At 47.1% G+C, this 21,711-nt stretch overlaps 1 protein-coding gene and 1 long non-coding RNA gene across 3 annotated transcripts in view; one reads left to right on the top strand and one right to left on the bottom strand.

Moving 5' to 3' along the window:
* Positions 1 to 6,748, bottom strand: part of Sik3 (SIK family kinase 3) — a 222,056-nt gene extending 215,308 nt beyond the window's left edge. For both annotated transcript variants that reach the window (XM_076576194.1, XM_076576195.1), the window contains exon 1: positions 6,443 to 6,748. In XM_076576194.1, coding sequence (XP_076432309.1) covers positions 6,443 to 6,715 — 273 coding nt within the window. In that variant the 5' untranslated portion in view covers positions 6,716 to 6,748. The remainder of the gene's footprint in view (positions 1 to 6,442) is intronic.
* A 174-nt stretch (positions 6,749 to 6,922) lies between these two features.
* LOC143274242 (uncharacterized) lies at positions 6,923 to 20,623 on the top strand. The gene is made up of 3 exons (XR_013052727.1): positions 6,923 to 7,053; positions 13,776 to 13,851; positions 20,490 to 20,623. It is a non-coding gene; the product is annotated as an uncharacterized LOC143274242 (long non-coding RNA).
* The last annotated feature ends 1,088 nt before the right edge of the window (positions 20,624 to 21,711 follow it).

The raw sequence follows: 21,711 nt of genomic DNA, 5'->3' as shown, positions 1-21,711 counted from the left end.
AGGGCTTCGCATTTGCCATTGCTTTTGTTTAGAATGCTATCTTCTCCGTCTTTCTTTCTTTTTCTCTATTTTTCAGAGCTGAGGACCGAACTCAGGGCCTTGTGCTTGCAAGGCAAGTGCTCTACCACTGAGCTAAATCCCTAAGCCCTTCTCCGTCTTTCAAAGCTGGATCTTCCTCATCATCAGCTAAAGTTCCATCTGCTTTCTATGGCCTTTCTAAGGCTGCAGCCTTCCCCACAGACTCCAGCCTATTCATTTTCTCCTTGGTATTGAGGGGTTTTGTTTGCTGTTTTGCAGGTCTCTTATCTATCTCCACCTATTTGAAAGCAAATTCTAGCTAAATGTGGTTGACCATGCCTTTAATCCCAGCACTGGGGGCAAACTGATCTCTGAGTTCAAGGCTAACCTAGTCTACATACCAAGACCTTGTTTCAAAATAAAGAAATGAAAGTAAGTTCCGGTTACAGGTGGGTTTTGTCTGTTTGTTGTGTGTGTGTGTGTGTGTGTGTGTGTGTGTCTCTTTTTCAGTAGTGTATTCCAAAGCTAGAATCCATCAAACAACCTGCATGAATGAGTGAATGGGTATGGGGAAGATTCCACTCTTAGCAGAAATGTCTGAGGTACCTTTTATAATTTCAGAGCCTCTCGTGAATGAAGAACATTTCTTTTTGTTTTCAAAGCATTGGCTTTGTCCTCTTTTATGCCATGCACCAAAACACACCAGCCAGGCTGATGCTTGGAAAACGAACCAGCAAGCACTTCTGGCCCAGAGACAACTGGTCTGGGCGCCTCTGGCTTGAGCCAGATCTATGACTTTCTAGGGAGTTGGCACCAAAGTCAGAATGTTAAAATAAACATCTTTGATGCTGAAAGTGGAATATTGGTGCTCTGACTCTGCAAAGACCAGTTCTAATTGGCCTTAGCACCTCACAAAAGGCTCAAGCAAAGGAGTAACCTAACCCCAACACAAGGAGACCAAACTGAACTTGGTCACCCTTCAGTAGTAACCTGATTGTATAGGGATGGGGCTGTCATCCCTAATGTATGGCATTCAAAAGCTGATTTCAATTTCTTCTCTTTCTTCTATTTACTAGTGACTGTTCCCATTTTCTAAAGGGCACACGCATGAGTTCATCTGCTTCATTAAACTCTTCTTTAAAGGCAAAAGTCAGGCTCTGAGTCCTTGTGAACGGAGTCTGCAGTAAAACACACCCTTCACAAATGCATGTGCTGACAGTCTTAGGAATGAGGACTTAGGGCAAAATGTTTTCTCTGTGACACATTTCAATTGTAAAGTCCTAAGCTGAGTATACATCCTCAATGGTAGAATACTTGCCTGGTATACATGATGTCCTGGGCTGGAGGCATGCAAATAAGCTATCCCTTCTACATAGTGCACTTTGTAATGCCAAGTGCAAATCCTTTTGTTTTGGGTGGTAGATAAGAGTTTGGAGGGTGGAGTTCTGATTTTGTTTCTCTGTTTGCGACAAGGTCTATGAACTCAAACTGGCCTTGAAGTTGATTCAAACCCATGATCCTCTCTCTGCCTTAGCCTCCCAAGAGCTGGGATTATAGGCATGTGTCACTACACCCAGCTACGTATGTGTAGGAACGTTTTTTGTATTTTCCATAGAATTTAAGTGAATTTCTGAAGAAAAGATTACATGGGGGGGGAGGGGACTTAAACAACAACAAAAACCTGTTCCATCATCAGTATAACAAAAATTAGTTACAAAACACAATGAAAATTTGGGCCAGGTGAGGGGCTCCATATAACCCCAGCATGCCAGAGAAGACAGGAAGACAATGAGTTGGAGACCAAAGGGGGCTACATAGGACCCTGCCTCAAAAAAATAAAAATAGTAATATGGTGTTGGAGAGACAGCTCAGTGGTTAAGAGCACAGGATGCTTTTCCAGGGAACCGTGGTTTGATTCCCAACACCTATAAGGCTGCTGGCTCGCAACAGTTCCAGGGGATCTGATGTCTTCTTCTGGCCTCCAGGGGCGTCAGCTGCAGGTGGTGCAGTGGCAACCATGCCAACAAAGCACCCATGCACATTAATTAGTGAATTTGAAAATAATTTGAAAAGTAGAAAGGAAAAGGCCATGTGTGGTAGCACACACCTATAATCCAACAATTGAGAAACTGAAGCAGGAGAGCTTCCAAATTTAAGGCCCCTGTGGGCAGCTACACACTGAGTTCCTGGCCAGCCTGAGCTACAGAGAGAATCTGGGGAAACAAAACGAAAGACTGAGGACATACTCAGCAAATACTTGGGTAACAATTGTGTTCAATCCCCAACTCAGTAAATGAACATTTTGAGACAGCCCAAAGCAAAGGCCAATGCTTTTTATCTGATAAGTCTCTTGTTAAAAAAAAAAATTAAAAATAAGTAAAATTAAATGAATTGTAATGAAAAACTATCCTGAATGACTTTCATAGCCCAATGAGGTGGTGGTTCATGCCTAAAAGCCCAGCACCCGGGGGTCTGAGGCAAGAGGGTCACCAAGCGTTTCAGACCAGCTTGGACTACAGAGCATCACACCGAGGAACTTTAAGGCACTTGAAACAGTAGCAAACTGGTTTTTTCTTGCACGAAAGCATAACATGCAGCTTGTGTCTGCCTATCCAGAACCAATGGCGCTTTCGGTCAAGAGCTCTCCCCAGGGTGTAAAATGCACAAAAGGAGGACCAGCCAGTCTGACTCACCTTACTGACTCTAGCACCGGATAAGAATGATGACGACATTTCTTACCTATTTCTTAAGTGCCAAACACTGCAGGGACAGCATTACACAGAGCAGTTAATCTTCGCAACACTCAAAACTGGTGAGGTGAGTGCTACTGTCATCCCATTGTATGAGGAAATCCAAGCACAAAGAGGTTTAGCCAGTCAGGATCCCAGCACTGGCCCAGTACTAAACAGCAGAGGATTCAAAGCAGGCAGAGCTGAAGCCCTTACCAAGAACCAGTGGCCAGCGACTGGACATGCTGAAATAACAATTTACAAATATTTTGGCCAAAAGCGTTCCTAGTCATGTGTAGTTTTTAAATACACACAGAATGTAGTTAGCTATTCTTTGTTCCAGCCATCCAACTAGCTTGAAGGTACAATTAGGCACAGGAAACAAACTATAAGTAATGGGAGGGGGGGGGAGTCTATTTAAAACAAACAAACAAAAAAAAAAAAACCCTAATAGAGTGTTCTACCAAAAGAACAGAGAACCTTGGGCTATGTGTCTCAAAAAAAAGGGGAGAAAGAAAAAGAAAAAAATCCAAGCAGGTAGGACAAAGATGGACAAGGTGAGCTGCTGACCAAAGCCTGTCACTCCCGAGAGAGAGCCCTTCTGCAGTGACGCTCGCTCGCTCGCTCGAAGCACTGCAGTGTTCCCGGCAGCAGCAGCAGCGGCGGGCGTCAAGTCTCAGCCCCTGGAAGCCATGCTGCAAAAGGACCCAGCAAGCACACAGGAAGAGAGCTCCTGTTCTCTCCACTATGCTGCTCGGCCCTGGGTCCTGCTCTGGGAAGTTGGAGTTAACAGAGGGTCTGGAGAGGAGCCAGCTTCACTTACTGTTGGACAGAGTGCAGTCACTTAGTCAATAAATGAAGTTTACTTTAGCTTCTTAGTCCTTGGAATGGGTCACGTAGAAAGAAGGGGGTCATAAATAGTTCTCTGATACACAGAAAATGCCTATGGCCTAACCTCCTCCTACCAACACGGGTATCGTCGGAATTATCTGGGTCTGATTTTTGTACACCATTAGAAGAAACACCCAGACCATTCAGTGACATAAAGGAGGAAAGGAAACAGAAAGAAAAAAAAATTATACACCTTTAAAAGAGGGGGGGGGGGAATGACCTATTGTAGAAAGAGACGGAGGGAGAAAAACAATCGTTTGCTTCCATTTGACCTGATTGCAGAAGATTCACGCTGCAGGACATAGGGAGAAAAGTCCATCTCCCTGAATAACGGACGAAGCAGCTCCCGCAACTTCTACTACCTAGGCACCTTCCCTGCCGTTATATAACCAAACCGTGGCCTTAACAGGCCATCCTACTGCACGTCAGCAGCTGCTGGGCACATCTCAGCTGTCAATGCTGAAGGACCCCTTCCAAAATGAATTTCAGATAAGCAGGAAGCAGGCCAAAATATGCCCATGGTTCACCCTGAGCACGTGACAGCTCCTTGTGAATTGAGCTTCACTCATGTCCTCAGAGTCATTTAAGTAGCAAAAAGATAGGGCACTTGGAAGTGGAGCTAGGAAATTGCACACTGCTACAGAAGCACAAACAAATGCTGGTGTGGTCTCTTCCACACATGCAACTCATTGTCCCAGCCATTTCAGCCTCATTCAAGTCTGAATATTTCCATACATAGGAATTGCATAACTGCACGCCACAAACGATCAAAGATAAAAACCAATATAAACAGTGACACCCGTCTATAAACAAGCCAATGCTGTAAAGGCTGCAGTCCTAAAGGATAGCAAGGTCTCAGAGAAAAACTACACACACACACACACACACACACACACACACACACACACACACACACACGAAAGCAGCCAGACCAACCATAATTAGGCACTGGCTTTGCTGACTACTGAAGACAGAAATGTCCCTTTTATATATAAAGCCAAGAATCAACTGTTTGCAATTACATTTACAAGACACTCAACCCAGCCTGTCATAGATTTTTTTTTTAAATCAATATTTTGGTATATCTAAGAGCTGGAAGATTCAAAATTGTTTAAATCATAGAAAACAGAGCCAGACAACCAATTATGTTTGTGGAGTCCATTTCCCAGAGGTCAGAGCAAAATAATCACAGGAGCTGAGGGAAGGAGGGGAACAAGGACCAGGCAGACATGTTGTTGGTAAACACAAGTTTGTCTTGGTCAACAGTAAACAGGACTCCACACCCTGGAGGGGGTAAGGAGATGCAGCCTCCAGACTACAGCTGCGGGTCTGAGGGATTGCAACAGGAGAGACACACTTGAGTCTGTCACTTGGCTCTGAAGACTTGAGGCCCTCTGGTAAAAACTGACAAAAAAGGATTGAAGGGGTCCCACCAGAGGAAGTGAAACTGACCAATCACTCCTCCACAGCCACCCACCCCGCCACCCTAGGAAGAAGGGCCCCTTGTAGTCTTTGACAGAGAGCGAGTCGGGAGGGAAGGAACTTCAGGTTGCAAATAAACAGGAGACAAGGCCCAGATAGGGAGTGACTGCCATAAAAGCCAAAACAAGGTAGGCAAAGATAACCAGAGGCTAGGGTGAGGAGGGGAGGGGAACTGGTGTGTCCTGGGTAGGAAGCTGCAGAAGCTGTAAAGGTTTTTCATTAGCCAGGCTGAAGGAAAACTCAAGCTACTGTTCTAAATATAATGAATGACTACATTAAAAGTATCCATTCAAGTGAGGTATTGAGCAAAGAATAATTGGGAATTTAAACGGGCTTTGTGGATTCCATCAAAACTAAAAGATTCGATACTCTCAATGAAGAAGGCTATGTAAAAGTGCTACCTCTATTTCCTTAAAAAATATACTTTATGTATATACATACACGGCTTCCTAATTGACCTTGGCCAGTTTCACGACTACAGCTCCTCAAATCCCTTGGGAACCAAAGGGCCCAAACGAGTGAAATTCTTTAGTGTGAATCCCACGGTTCCTTTCCCTACTGAAAAGCCCACCCTGGGCTCTACAAAGCCCACAATTCCAGACCCTCTGACAACTAAAAATAACCAGCAAACCATCTATCCTAAACTGTTTAACCCTTGGTTAGCTAGTGCCACCAGAAACCCGGGAACCCTTGGGACATCTGTTCTTGGGTCCCTTCCATTTTTTCCCCCCTTATTTCCCCGTTTTCTTCACTGCCTCCTCCAGTAACCAAGTGTGCTCCTCAGGCTTCCAACTGACACCATCTATCAGTCTTAAAAAAAAATCAAACGTGAATTCCTATCTCTGCCATAGGTGCCAGGTCCTTCTGTTCCTGCACCCACCGCACACCCTCAGTCCGTGCCCCAGCCGTCCCGCAGTCCCTGGGAAGCCCGAGGTGGCCAGTTTGAGAGTCTTCCCCCCATCCTACGGTCCACATTTCATATGCCCCTGCCCTCCTTCTCAGATGGTTTCCTAATTGCTGGTTCCGGAGTCTTCCTGGCGTGCAGTCCGCCGGCCCCCTGAGAGTTCCAACGCCTCTTTTCAGTCACCCCCCACCCCCTAGCACCCGGCGCACAGCCCTGAGGACCCCTTAGGTGCCCAGCTGCTCAGTCCCCCCGCCCCCCTCCGCTGTGAGGTCCCTGCCTTCTCCTGCCGCCACCGCTGCTGACCCTGACCCGAGCCCCCGGGAATCGCGTACTCCCTTGGTCCGGCCGCCCTGCAACGCGCCCCCAACCCCCGCCCGGGTAGCGCAGCCCGCAGCCGCGCGGTCCCCGGAGCCACTACCTTGGCCTTGGTGACGAGGTGCGTGGCCCGCTTGACCACAGCGAAGTTGCCCTTGCCGATGGTGCGGTCGATCTCGTAGTAGCCGATGCGAGCGGGCATCGGCCCGCGGGAGGCCGGGGCTTCGGGACTCGGCTGGCCGGCGGCCGGGGGCACAGCGTCGGGGGCTGCAGGGGACCCCGCGGCGGGCGGAGGCAGCAGGCGGCCGGCCGGCCCGGCTCCCCCTGCTCCGGCCACGGCAACCCCGCCAGCTCCGCTCGCCGCCGCCGCCGCCATCTTGTTGTGCAGTGAAACCTCCGGGGCCGCGGGGAGCCGGCCGGGGGGGAGGGGGCGCGGGGGGGCCGAAAGAGGGGGGTTGCCGACAGACGTCACTCCGGGAGGCGGGGCGCCCGCGCCGCCGGGCGCCCGGCGCCATGGCAACCGCGCGTCACGTGCGGACGCGCGTCACTGCCCGGAGCCATGGCAACCGTGACCTCACCGGGCGAACTCGACCTTCCCGCGTGGGTCCCTGTTCCTGAGGCGCCGGCTCCCGAGTGCCCCCCTCTGGGGAACAGGCAGGGGAAACGTCTAGGGTCTGCAGCAACTTCTAAGCTAGGTCCGCCGTGCCTAGCGAGGTAGGGATACGCGATGAGACACCCCAGAACCAGACACCCCCCACCCCAGCGGCCCCCGGTTCGCTGATGGGATCCCTGCTCTGACCCGTGTCCCAGTTCAGTCACCACCAAACCTCCCTTAAAAGGATTTCCTCATCACCAAAAATACCAGCCTTGTCCCACTTTAGCCCTGGAGGCCACAGCGGCAGGAATAGCTACAGTATTTAAGCAACTGTAACCAAGTTGGTAGCAAGGCAAGGGTATGGTTCAGCAAAACTCTTGCAAAACCCAAGCTCACCTTGGACAATCAAATAGTCATCGAACGCGGAAGAATGGGGAAGTTAGCGTTTGCATATTCAAGTGCGATAAACCTAGCCCAAACACGCATTCCAGGCATTAGGTGGGTGAGGGCCAGAAAAGGTACGTCATTTTCTTTCCTGCACCTCCCTCCCCACCCACCCCCACCCCCCACCCCGTCCCGGAACAGTTCTATAGCCAGAGTTTGTCAGAATTTCTGACTCCTTTTCTGTCGTTGGGTTGGTACTGGTGAAGTGCTGATGCGCGTTGTCTCAAGAGCCATGTCATGTTTAAAGATGAGCAATCTGGTAAGCAAAATAAGTAAATAATATAAATTCCGTCCCTACTAATGAGTCTCCAAGGACATTAAAGGTGATCAAATTAATAACCCCAGCAATAAAACTCATATCCCTCTTTCTTCCCTCCAGTTATCTGACATTCCACATCCTGGGCTGTTCCCAAGCCTCCCCCTCCTCCGCCCTTATTAAGTAGATTGATGTAGCTGCCTCTGGTGGGGATAGGAAATTGGGCTGTAAAGGAGAGATAGCCTTTGGCCTGTTAGGAAAGGAAGAGAGAAGGCTGTGAACATTCCTGTTAAAGTGTATCCCGAATATCCAGTGCTGATCTACCCACGCCTACCCACACTCCCTTCCATGGCACAGAAGTATTGCCAGGTCACTGCCTGTGCAATATTTAAAACTGGCATCCAGGTCACTGGGTATGTGAGAAGGGAAATGCGTACTTACTCTCTCTGACCAGAGGACATTTCCTAATGCTCTGATTCCCCCATCTGACATGAGTAATGGCTGGGACTAGGATGGGACAGAGGGGTCATCCCACAATTGCCTGGATCAGTTCCCTGGTGGCTGTTTCAAATTGCCAACACAATTAACACTAATTGGCTCCTTTACCAGCAAATAAGGACAGGGATTTAGTAGACCTTGCTTCTTAGCCCCTGAAACCTATTCATCAAGTGAGATCACTCAATCCCAGATGAATGGTTGGGTGTGGCCAGCCACCCTTACTACTTCTTGGCTGGTACCTGCCTCTAGTGAAGCCAATAACGAGCTGGCGCTAGAATGAGTTTACCATCTCCTTGGGGATGGGGGCAGCTCTGCTGGTGAAGCAAAGATAAACAGCCTTTCTCTCTTGAAGCCTTAGAATTAGTATTGAAACCATTCTGGTTTTTTGTTTTTTGTTTTTTGTTTTTTGTTTTCTGAGACAGGGTTTCTCTGTGTAGCTTTGCCCCTTTCCTGGAACTCGCTTGGTAGCCCAGGCTGGCCTCGAACTCACAGAGATCCTCCTGACTCTGCCTCCCAAGTGCTGGGATTAAAGGCCTTAGGCCACCGTGCTCAGCTGAGCAAGGTCTCATGTAGCTGAAGCTAACTTCAGATTCCCTGTGTAACCAAGGACAGTCTTGAATGTGTGATCCTCCTGCTTCCACCTCCCAAGTGTTGGGATTACAGGTGTGTACCTATTTGACTGTTCTATGTGGTGCTGGGGATTGAACTCAGGGCTTTGTGCATGCTTTACCACGCAGTCTTACTAACTGAGCTGCATCCCCAGCCTATTCATATTCTAAATCTTTTACTCTTCCCACCCCTGCCACCCAATATCACCTCCACTCCCCCCACCCCTGCCCCCACCCAGAAAGCACTGAGGAGGACCTAGAAAAATGGAGCATCGCTTTAGTTTCCAAAGAGACCTACCTTGCTGGTTCCCTAGCAGTGAGGATGGGACAGCCAGATACTGTGTCATGAATATTCCTTGCCTTTATGGAATGGGGCCAGAAAGTGGGTGAGAAGAAAACAGAAATACTGAAGTAGTCAGCAAATTCACCAAAAGTGACCAAAGAAAAAGAACAATAGTTCAGATGAAGACTATTGAGTAGCAAAGACTGAGGTAACATTGGGAAGTAAATCACACTAACACCAACAATTGGGAGACTGGGGTATTGTGTGGTAGAATACATGTATCTGAGACCTGGGTTCAGTCCCTAGCACCACAAAAGAGTAATATTAATAGCAACAATTTGCCAGGCACTATATTGCACAGTACACACATCTGAAATCACTTAAGACTCACAACAAGTGGGGTGGTGGTAGTGCCCTCCTTTGATCCCGCCACTCAGGAGACAGAAGCAGGTGGGTCTCTGAGTTCTAGGCTAGCCTGAGCGAGTTCCAGGACAGCCAGGACTACACAGAGAAACCCTGTCTCAAGCAAGAAAAAAGAGAGAGAGACAACAACCTCTAGAGAGACATTATATCATTACCTGAATTCTGCAGATAAGGACAATGAGGAATGGAGGGACTGGAGGAATTGGTGAATTGTGAAAGATCACAGAGCAAGCAAGGAAGAGGTGGAAGTGGAAGTCTGGAGCCTCTGTCCCCAGTAGTTATGATCCTTAGGAAGGACGAAGCCAGAAGGAAAAGGGTCTTTCTTAAGTCAGGGGACTGACCTAGCATTCAACCTAGTAGTTTCCACTTGGAATGCACCCCAAAAGCTCATAGGCTAAAGGCTTGGTCCCCAGCTTGGGTCCCGAACTTGGGAAGTTGTGGGTGGAAACTTTATTAAGTGATGGGACCCGGCAAGGGGGCTTTAGGTGACTGAGGAGCGTGTCTTTAGAAGGAATTGTGAGATTAGGAAATTGGCCTCCCTCTCTCTGGTTTGCTTCCTAGCCATGAAGTGAACAGTGTTGCTCTGCCGTGTGCTCCCATGAGCCGTGATACAGGCCCAGTAAAAACAGGGCCAAAGGAAGCCTGTTCTCTTCAGAAGCTGAGTGTTCTATGTATTTGTTATAGTCACTGAACACTGATAAAAACAGCAGCTGAGAAGGGAAGGTTGAGGGTTCTTGGAAGCACGGAAGGGGCATCTGAAGTATCTGAGCTGCAGACAACACAGCTCAAGGAAGGGCCTGTGATAGTTTTGCTTATAAAACAGCTCCCAGGAGACTTGCTCCTCATTAGGAAAGAACATCACTGCCCTCACGAATTGTCCCAGTAAGGGTATCCCTGCTCTTTGCAGAGGACTGACTTGGGCTGCTGAAATCTCAGAGACATGGATGGCATTTAGTAGTCGGGTAAAGAGATAGCCACAGTCGGTCACTAAATCCAACTGCTTATTTTCTGAAAAAGCAAAGGTGCATTCAAGGGCAAAAATGAACCTTGCTCCAGTGTGATATCATTCTGTCTGGTTGCCAAAACCTGAAAAGCCCAAACCAAGGCATTCTTGATGGAGATGATAGAACAGAAACGTGAGATGGCTCATCGGCTCACCAGGTGAAGAATTCACGGCATGATAACCTCGTGACCTGAGGTTAGCGACCCATATACATGAGCCAGATACGGTGTCTTGAGCCTGCAATCCAGCACTCCTGTAGTGAGCTAATAGAGGCAGGAGAACCACCTGGAAGCTCAAGGGACAGTGAACTTGGAGGACAGACTGACAGGAACAAGCCTCAGCAGGGTGAAAGGCAGGGTGAAACTGCCTCCTCTAAGTTGTCCTCTGACCTCTACCCTGTGCCATGGTATGTCTGTAATAATGGTATACATATGCTCCCGAGCATGCAGGAATGCACATGCGCAAGTATATACACATACATAATAATGATAATAAAATCATAAGAGGGGGACCACGGAGATGGCTCGGGGTAAAGGTGCTTGCTGCCAAGCTTGGTGATCTCCATTTGATCCCTGGGATCCTTATGGTGGAAGGAGAGAACCCATTCTTCCTACAAGTTGTGGTGACCTCCACATGTACCATGGCAGGCACAGGACACACACACACACACACACACACACACACACACACACACACAAACAAATAAATAAACGAATGTAATTAAAAAATTGGGGGCTGGGAATATAACTCTGTAGTCGAGTGCTTGCCTAGCCTATATGAGATCCTAAGTTCAAGTCATAGCATCTCGAAAGAAAAGAAAAGACATTCATGTTTCTGTAAGTGGTACAAAATCTTAGGACCTGTGCCAGGTGTAGTCCATAATCTGAGCACCTGGGGAGCTAAGACAGGAAGGTTGTCATATGTTCAGGGCCAGCCTACATTAAATAGTAAGGCCCTGAAGAAATAGAAAAAAATACAATTTTAAAAATTTTATGCGTATGAGTATCTTGCCTGCAAGTATGTGTATATATCCCATGTGCCTGCACTAGCAAAAGGCATTGGGTCCCCTGGAACTGGGGTTACAGATGGTCATGAGTCACCACCATGTGAGTGCTAGGAGCCAAACCCAGACCCTCTGCAAGGGCTGAGCCAACTGTTGGCTTGTTTGTTGTTGACAAGGTCTCACGATGTAGCCCGGACTGGCCTGGAATTCAGTATAAACCAGGCTGGCCCCGCACTCACAGTGTGACTGCTTCTGCCTCTGAGCACTGGCCTTGAAGCCTAATCACCACACTTAGCATGCTTGCCATTGTGAAAGGTCCACTTAGCCTCTATGCGAGGCATTTTACCAGAAACTGGAAAGAAAACTGCATCCTCACCATATTCCCGCATGGATTTTCAGAGCTCCAAGACCTTAGGGAGGGTTCAGTCGCTGAACATCTCTGGAAGTAGCTGACGTAGGGACAGGTAGTTGACATGTACACTTTATTCATAAAGTCCATATATCAAACACAACTTTGTTGTATGTTTAGGAACTTACTACCCCAGCCACTATGCCTGGCTGGAAAAAAAAAAGGTTTTATAGCATAAATATTTGAGAGTTGATCGAATGAGGAAACCTCAGCATAAGGTACACACATGTTTGTGGGAAAAAGTGGTCCTAGGTGAATTTTTTTTTCTCTACCAAATACTCCATAATATTCTATATAACCAAACTTGGGAGCTAGAGAGTGTACCTCAATGAAGACACTGCTTTTGCATGTGTAAGGACCTAAATCTGTATACCCACAGCACTACAAAAACAACCACTAACAGGAATCCCCCAAAGGTTGCTTTATTTATTTATTAGAGGAAGAGACTGATCCTGGATACCAATACAGTCACGTGTAAACTTAGAAAACCAATAGGGCACAGTGACACATCCCTGTGAGCACACCAATTCTGAGAGTTGAAGCAGGACTGCTTGAACCTTGGGTAGGACATGTAGAACAGGCAGACCTTGGTGGTGGCTCACACCTTTAATCCCAGCGCTCAGGAGGCAGAGGCAGATGGATCACTGAGTTTGAGGCCAGCCTGGTCTACAGAGCAAGTTCTGGGACAGCCAGGGCAACACAGAGAAACCCTGTCTCAAAAAAACAAACTTTTTATCCTTTGTGATTCTCCTCTTTTGCCCAAATGAAAAGTGTACTACTTAACAATACTTAATGTTTTTTATTTTGTTTTGGGCTTTGTGTGTGTGTGTGTGTGTGTGTGTGTGTGTGTGTGTGTGTTTTCAAACAAGGTCTCACTATGTAGCCCTGGCTGACCTGGAACTGGCTTTGTAGACCAGGCTGGCCTTTAACTTACAAAGATCCTTCTACCTCTGCTTCCAGAGTGCTAGGGTTAAAGGCATGCACTGCCACCCAGAGCTTGTTTTTGTCTTTTTAAACAGGGTAGGGTGTCTTGGTATATACCTGAGGCTAGCCTCAAACTTACTATCCTCCTGAATTTGAGGAGTGCAAGCTTGTACCACCAATCCTGGCAAGATTTTGACATATTGGTTTCACTTTGTTTGTTTGTTGTGTGTGTACATTTATGCATGGAGGCCAAAGGGCATTGTTAGGTATCTTCCTGAATCTCTCCCTCTGCCTTATTGTGTGAGACAGGATTTCTTGCAGAACCTGGAGCTTGCTGACTCAGCTAGACTGGCTGACCCACAAGCCATGGACATCCTCCTTGTCTCTACTGCCCCAGAATTAGGATTATAGTATGCATTGCCAAATGGGTTCTATAGGATCACACTCAGGCCTGGTTGGCATCCTTGCATATCAAGTACTTTGCTGAACGAGCATGGTCCCAGTCCTTTTGGAGGGTTGGTTGCTTGGCTATGTAACCAAAATGACTTTAACCTTCTAATCCTTCCAAGTGCTGGGAACATAGGTGTGTGCCACCATGCCAGGCTAGAATCTTTTGAGTATTTGGATCCTCTCTCTTAAATATAAAAGCATACCTAAGATTCTAGGAAATCAGAACATTTCACAGAAAATAAAGGCATACTTGAGAGTTTTCCTCTGTTTCTCTAGGTCTGCACCTAGTTCTCTTCACCTCTGTGCTAGCCAAAGCGTCTCCAGTGTGCAGTACCTGTCTTGGGAATCGCCTCTGGGTCCTAAGTGTTCCTGTTCAAACCTTCGCCTGTTTTCCCAACTAAAACTGACGCTAGGCTTCTTGCACTGAGCATCTGTTACCCAGGTTTTCTACCAGCATTTCCAGCTGATGGCCAAGCACATTTTCTGCTGCTGGGACCTGCTTCCATAGGAGCTGAACCATGTCTCTTTGCTTCATTTCAGGCCCCAATACAACTTGAAAAGCAGAACCCTCTCCCTTGTCTGCAGAGACACCTGCTGGTGGAAGCCTAAAGTACAGGTCACCCTTTTCGGTTCTACTAGAGCCCTCTCATTCTTTCTGTTTAAACTTTAGGCAGCTGAAAACCACAAGCCCACATCAGGAGCCAGAAAGTTGGAATCCAACTAAAGCCAGCTGCAGGAAGCAGAATTTCTTTATGGTCAGAAAGAAAGTACAGTGGAGATTAGGGAGATGGACAATGGGTTGAGTGCTTAGCACATAAGTGTAAGGACTTGAATTCAGGGAGCATGGGGTTCACCCCTTTAATCCCAGCACTAGGAGGGGGAGGCAGCGGAATTGTGAGTTTGAGCCTGTGGAGGCCAGAAGAGGGCATCGGATTTCCTGGAGCTGGAGTTACAAGCAGTTGTGATATGGATGATGGGAAACATGGGAAACAGACTTGGTTCTCTGAAAGAGCAGTGTGCACTCTTCACTGGGGAAACGTCTCTCCAGCACTTCCTGTTTCTTCTAGCTCTTTATTCCTACTCACTGCAGCTTAGGCTGTCTGGTCCTTCCTCTGCCTCTCTAGTGCTGGGTTACAAGTGTGAGCCCCCCTCCCCCCCCACTTCTTTTTATTCCTTAGTAAGCTTCTATTATTGAAGGGTTTTATTTGTTTGTTTGTTTTGTTTTTTGTTTATTTGTTTTTTGGTTTTTCGACACAGGGTTTCTCTGTGTAGCTTTGCGCCTTTCCTGGAACTCACTCTGTAGCCCAGGCTGGTCTCCAACTCACAGAGATCCACCTGGCTCTGCCTCCCCAGTGCTGGGATTAAAGGCGTGTGTCACCACCTGGCCATTATTGAGTTTTGTGGTTGTTTTGTCTTATTAGGGCTGGAGCCCTGGGTTTTGTAGGTGTTAGGCAATAGTTCTGCCACAGAGCTACATTTTCAGTCTAATTGAATTCAATTTTAAGTTAAACTAAAGGTGCAAGCTGGTGAGACTGCTCAGGGTAAAGGCTTCAACCGCCAAGTCGGAGGACCTGAGTAATTTCCCCTGGGATCTATGTGGTAGAAGGAGAGAACCTACTCTGAAAGTTGTCCCCTGACTTCCACATATGCAAACATAGTAGATGCAAGAATGCATCAAAAAAGGAAAAAAAACTGTGTGGAACTTGGTGGCAAGTGCCTTTAATCCCAGCACTCAGAGGCAGAGGCAAGTGGATCTCTGTGAGTTCAAGACCAGACTGGTCAACATAATGAGTTCCAGGTCAGTCAGAGCTACATAGTGAGATGCTGTCTCAAATAGCCAAAACAAAGGCTGAAGAGATAGCTTAGTGGTTAAAAGCACTGGTTGTTCTCTAAGAGAACCAGGGTTCAATTCCCAGCACCCACATGACAGCTCACAACTGCCTGTAAGTTCATTTTTAGGGCATCTGAGACAAGACACACATGCAGGCAGAACATCAATGCACATAAAAACAAGTAAAGCATTAAAGAAAAAAGTACTCCTTTAAAAAAAAAAAAAAAGAATAGCTGGGCGGTGGTGGCGCGCGCCTTTAATCCCAACACTCAGGAGACAGAGGCAGGTGGATCTCTGTGAGTTTGAGGCCAGCCTGGGCTACAGAGTAAGTTCCAGGACAGCCAAGGCTACACAAAGAAACCCTGTCTCGAAAAATAAAAAAAATTAAAAAAATACTGCAAGGGTAGACTATGCTGACATTCATAATTGAACCCCATGCTGAGGGTGCTCTAGAATCCTATAGGCCTCCCCTAGCTTGACATCCCTGAAAGGGTGGAGCCATATTGCAAAAAACCTAGATCATAGAAATCCCAGGTAGGGCCGGGCGGTGGTGGCGCACGCCTTTAATCCCAGCACTCGGGAGGCAGAGCCAGGCGGATCTCTGTGAGTTCGAGGCCAGCCTGGGCTACCAAGTGAGTTCCAGGAAAGGCACAAAGCTACACAGAGAAACCCTGTCTCGAAAAACCAAAAAGAAAAAAAAAAAAGAAATCCCAGGTAGGTATCAAATACACAGTTCTCAGGTTTATTATTATTATTATTATTATTATTATTATTATTATTATTATTATAGACAGGGTTTTTCTGTGTAGCCCTGGCTGTCCTGGAACTCACTCTGTAGCCCAGGCTGGCCTTCAACTCACAGAAATCCACCTGCCTCTGCCTCCTGAGTGCTGGGATTAAAGGCGTGCACCATCATCATCATCATCATCATCATCATCACCACCGTCACCGCCACCGCCACCACCACCACCACTCTACTGCCCTCAGATTTGAAACCAACCTTAAAAACTGAGATTTTCTCTACTGACTTCCAAACACCAAGTATTAGTGAATTCCTTGTCTGGTGTAGTCCACAGTGTCCGCGCATCTCCCTGTCCTTACTCTGCAGCTAGGCCCCAGCCTTCTTCCTCGGCTTTCAGCTCCCATCTGCCTGCTGGCTTCATCCTTCCCAGCCAGCTGCAGGCTCCCTAGCAAAGCGGGTTTTCATGTCTTACTCCTGAACTTGCGCTGTTTGCCTCTCCTGCAAGATAAAATCATTCACTGGTTTTCCTCTCTCATTAGCCTAAGCATTTTGTTACTTCAGAACCAGATTAACTAGGTTCAAATCCTGGCTCCACAATTCATTAGCTTGTGAGCTTGAGAAAATTAGCTAACTTCCCTTGGCCTCAGGCTTAACTATAAAATAGAAACCTTAACAGCAATCTTTCCATAGGATTGTTGGGAGGATTAAATAAATTTACCATTACTGTTGCCAAAAGTCAAAATTATGAAATAAATACTTCATCTTTTTTTTTTTTTTTTTAAAGATTTATTTATTTATTATGTATACAGTGTTCTGCCTGCATGTATGCCTACAGGCCAGAAGAGGGCACCAGATCTCATTACAGATGGTTGTGAGCCACTATGTGGTTGCTGGGAATTGAACTCAGGACCTTTGGAAGAATAGCCAGTGCTCTTAACCTCTGAGCCATCTCTCCAGCCCAATACTTCATCTTTTGCATGTATGTGCCCGCATGTGGAGGCCAGAGGCTGTCACTGGGCTTCCTCCTCAGCTGCTTTCTACCCTGCATTTTAACATATGGAGAAAAGGACCGCAGTTCATACAGTTATCTTGGGCAGGAGATTCCTTGGCTCAGCATCCTGAGCACTGGGATCAAAGGCAGGTGCCACGTCCACCCCACATTTACAGGGGTCTGGTGGTTCCAACTCTAGTTCCCACACTTTCATGACAAGTACTTTACCAACTCAGCCACCTCCTCAGCCCCAACAAATATCTTTTAAAAATTAAAACATTGTTTTAAAATATTAAACACTTTTATTTTATTTATTTATTTATTTTGGTTTTACAAGACAGGGTTTCTCTGTGTCGTTTTGGTGCCTGTCCTAGATCTCACTCTATGGACTAGACTGACCTCGAACTCACAGAGATCCGCCTGGCTCTGCCTCCCGAGTGCTGGGATCAAAGGCGTGCGCCGCCGCCGCCGCCGCCGCCGCCGCCGCCGCCGCCGCCACCACCACCACCACCACCACCCAGCAACACTTATTTTCAATGTGTGTGTGTGTGTGTGTGTGTGTGTGTGTGTGTATGCTTGTCTGGCTCTCTGGCTGTCAGTCAGTCAGTCTGTAGGTCAGAGGACAACTTTGTGTTCTCTCCTTCCACCTTTTGGTGGGTTACAGGGATCTAACTCAGGTTGTCAGACTTGCCTGGCAAGCTCCTTTACCCACTGGTCCTTGATGACTTTCCCTTTTCATTTTCGAAGAGGACGCCACCTCATAAAATGGAACAAGTGTTCCCATAAGCCTAGCAGAGGAAGTTAGTTACAAAGAGAGAAGAGGCCCAAGAAAGCAAAAATAAAACAGGCAGATTCATCGTATATTTGCCTTGTAAAGCGTGACAAAGAGACTGAACAGTAGAAATATAGCTGATGGCTGACATCAGGATACCTTTTTCAAAAGAATTAAGGCAAATAGAAGTTTGCTATCAAGCTTACAACTGGCCTGTTTGGGAAATTTCATGCCTAACCTTCTGATTTCTCAGAAGGTCAGATAGCAACTTAGTTTCAACTTGATAAACTGGAACATTAGTATGAATGGCCCATTTTTGTTTGTATAAAATTGATACATAATATCTGGGGTACTACATGATAATTGATCTATGTATGCAACATCTGTCTGGGCCTACTGTAGGAGTTTTGCCCAAAACAGTGGCTTCATATAGCTTTCTTTTTTGAAAGGCAGTCTCACATGTAACCCTGGCTGACCTGGAATTGGCTATGTAGATTAAGCTGGCCTCAAACTCACTTTATGAGTGCTGGGATTAAAGCATGTGCCATCACACTCTGCTTTCACTTTTATTTTCTTTCTTTCTTTTTTACGTTTTGAGACAGAGTTTCATATAGCCCAGGTAACCTTACACTTGAGCTCTCATGCCTCAGTCACCTGTGCTAGGATTATACCAGGCTTCATAATATTATTATTAATAATAAATAATAACAATTTTGTACCAAAAATGATACCATCAAGAAAGTGAAAAGAGAGCCTGGAAGTGGTGGCTCACACCTTTAATCCCAGCACTTGGGAAGCAGAGGCAGACAGATTTCTGATTTCTAGGCTAGCCTGGTCTACAGAGCAAGTTCCTGCACATGCCGGGCTACACAGAGAAACCCTGTCTCCAAAAACAAAACAAAATAACAAAGATATTATTTTATTATATGTGTTCAGTTGAAACCTCCAGCTGCCCTGGTATGTTCCGGGAAGCCTCATTCCTGTCTCTCTCTCCAAACCTTACCTGCTCAGAGAGACTCCAAGCAAAGGAGAGGCACCAACAAGCCCAGTTCTGCATTGTTGGAGGCTATGGCAGCTCCTCTCCTGAAGTTGCCAGCCGCCCAAGTCCCCACTTAAGCACTCAGCTTTTGACCATACTTGAGCACAAACCCAGCTTGTGGCAGATACATCATCACCCCTTGCCTACAATCTATAAAACTTACCTGCCTTAGCTCGGGCTTGCAACTTCTCTGGCCTTGATCTCTGAGACCAGTGAACCCGCCCGCCCAAGAGTTGCTTTGCCTTCATTATACCTGTTGTTATACTTTTTCAGTTCAGCTTGATCTGGCTCACTGCTTTAGTCAAAAAACTTTTTTTATGGGGACAGGGGCAAAAAAACCAAAGACCAATTAATATGTATGGGTATTTTGCCTGCGTGCATGACTGTGTGTGTCTAGTGCCTACAGAGGCCAGAAGAGTGCATCAGATCCTGGAACTGTAGTTACAGATGGTTGTAAGCCTCCCTATTGGTGCTGGGAATTGAACCTGGGTCCTCTGGAAGATCAGTCAGTGCTCAAATCCTGAGATCCACCTGCCTCTGCCTCTCAAGTGCTGGGACTAAACTGCCTGTCACAGTTTTTTAATGAATAGATTTTTGGGGGAAAAAAAGAAAAAGAAATACCCTATCTCAATTTTAAAAGGGGAGTGGGGTATCTGGGCCCGAGTTCAGTTCCCAGCACCTATATCAGGCATCTCCAGCCATCAAACTCCAGTGGACCCAATGCCCTTTTCAGGCCTCTTTTAATGTGAAAAAGAGCATCTGAAAATGAGGAACACGTTTCAGGCTGGGTGGAGAGTACCTGTAATCTCAGCACTGAGAGGTGAAGGCAGGAGCATTGGAAACTCAGTCATCTTCAGCCGCACGTGGACTCTACAGCCAGTCTGGGCTGCAGGAAGCCCTGACTGTGAACAGACAAACAAAAAGTACAAATCAAAAGTGTTGTGAAATAAGGCTTCTCATTAAGATGAAAAAAAATGCAGATAATAAATAATAAGTATGGACAAAGATAGGGAGATTTTCAGACCCTCGTGCGTTTCATCTGGGAATGTAAAATGGTGCAGCCACGTTGAACAACACTTTAGTGTTAAATATGGAGGGACAGCAAGGTGGCTCAGCAGGGAAGGGGGTTTGTCTTGTCACTGTGACTTCATTTCCCAGGATCCACATTGTGAGGAGAGAACTGACTCCCACATGTTGTCCTGTGACCTCCATGTGCAGAATGTCCCCCACACCCCCACACATCCACACTGCCCCTTAACTCTTCCTAAGTCCACCCCCACCTCTCTGCCATGCCCAACTCCATGTCATTATCTCCTTCTTCTTTTACATTTATTTATTTTTCATTTTTTTGAGACAGAGCTTCTCCCTGTAGACCAGGCTGGCCTCAAACTCAGAGATCCTCCTGCCTCTGCCTCCCCAGTGCTGGGATTAAAGGTGCGCACCTCCACCACCTGACTTTTTTCTTTTTTCTCATTGAGCTGGGTGGTGGTGGTGGTGGTGGTGGTGGTGGTGGTGGTGGTGGTGGTGGTGTGAGTCTTTAATCCCAGCACTGGGGAGGCAGGGGCAGGCGGATCTCTGTGAGTTCAAAGCCAGCCTGGTCTACAAAGAGAGTTCCAGAACAGCCAGGACTATTACACAGAGAAACCCTGTCTCAATAAACAAACAAACTTTATTGAGTCCGATTTGGACTTTCCATAAACTCCTGAGTGTGGCACTATTCACTGAAGCATGGTTGACCTGCCAGGGACTTCACCCTTAAAGAAAACTGACTCCCCCTGCTCCAGAACCCACCAACTCTCACTGGCTTCTCTGTTAGGGGTGGAGGCTCATGAACACCATGCTAGAATGTTGACTGCCTTGGTTTCTTGATTTCATGCAGGCAGCCACAGTTGCTGAGTTCATGAGTACAGCAGTCCTGTCGTGTCCAGAAGACACTGTTTTCCTGAGGTTCTCTTCAACTTCCGACTCTTCACATTTTTAACTCCTTCTCCTTCTACCATGATGGTTCCTGAGGTGTGTGTGTGTGTGTGTGTGTGTGTGTGTGTGTGTGTGTGTGTGTGTGTGTCTTATAAAATAATAGAATTCTGTATTAAACATCTCAGGGTTAGTTGTTCCTCCTCTGCCCTCCCCTCCCATCTCTCTCCTCTTTTTCCATTATTTTTTTTTCCTTCTGGTTTTTCAAGCTGGGGTTTCTCTGTGTAGCCTTGGCCATCCTGGAATGCATTCTGTAGACCAGACTGGCCTTGAGCTCACAGAGATTCTCCCTGCCTCTACCTCCCGATTGCTGGGATGTAAGGCATGGGCCACCACTGCCCGCCTCTTTTTCCGTTCTTATTCAGCAATTGTCCTGAACAAGAGCTCTCATAGGTACAACCCAGTGCTCCATCCGCAGTGGCTCAATGGGTCATACACGGCCGCTGTTCCTGGTGAAGGGCTCAGCCCTGAGCAGGGCAATCATGGCACCAACCGGTTTTTGCCTTCTACTCTTCTCCCAAATTCCCTCTACTTTGCTAAACTGTTTGATTACATTCCCAAAGCTAGCCAGCAAGGTCCATTCCCTCACCTGTCCACTTCTCCGCCTAAGGCTGACTACTGAGGTCCAGCTATCAAAGAACTGAAGTCCAGCAGCCAACATCTCTCTTTTGGCTACTCTGATGAACATGCCCAATCATAATCAACCCATCTTAACACAAGGTTTCCCTTTTCCCCTTTACAAACTGCATTTGCCTGTGAGCCACATCTGTCTCCTCTCTATCCAGAGGCAGTCCTTTTGTCCCTCCAGGGCAAATACCCCTCTCCCCCACCTCCCTTGTTCTCTTCCCCTTCTCCCTCATCCTCTGTCTCCTGTCTTTGTCCCTTATCTCTGCCCTTTGTCCCTCTGGGGCAAATACATCTCCTTTGTGCTGAGAGCTTGGTCTTGAGGTGTCTTGTGCTAACACAGTCCTTTCACCTGGGAAACCAGCACTCCCACCCTGGGGTCTGGGAAGAGCCCCTCATGGTTAAAAGCAGCTCAGCTACTTCACTAGCCATGGCCACGTCTTCTCTTTCTTGTCTATCCCTTACTGATAGACCTCAGGGACCACCACCATCTTCCTGAGTTG

This window comes from Peromyscus maniculatus, chromosome 7 (genome assembly GCF_049852395.1).
Source record: "Peromyscus maniculatus bairdii isolate BWxNUB_F1_BW_parent chromosome 7, HU_Pman_BW_mat_3.1, whole genome shotgun sequence".
Taxonomy (NCBI): Eukaryota; Metazoa; Chordata; class Mammalia; order Rodentia; family Cricetidae; genus Peromyscus; species Peromyscus maniculatus.
This window is presented reverse-complemented; position numbering and strand designations above follow the sequence as displayed.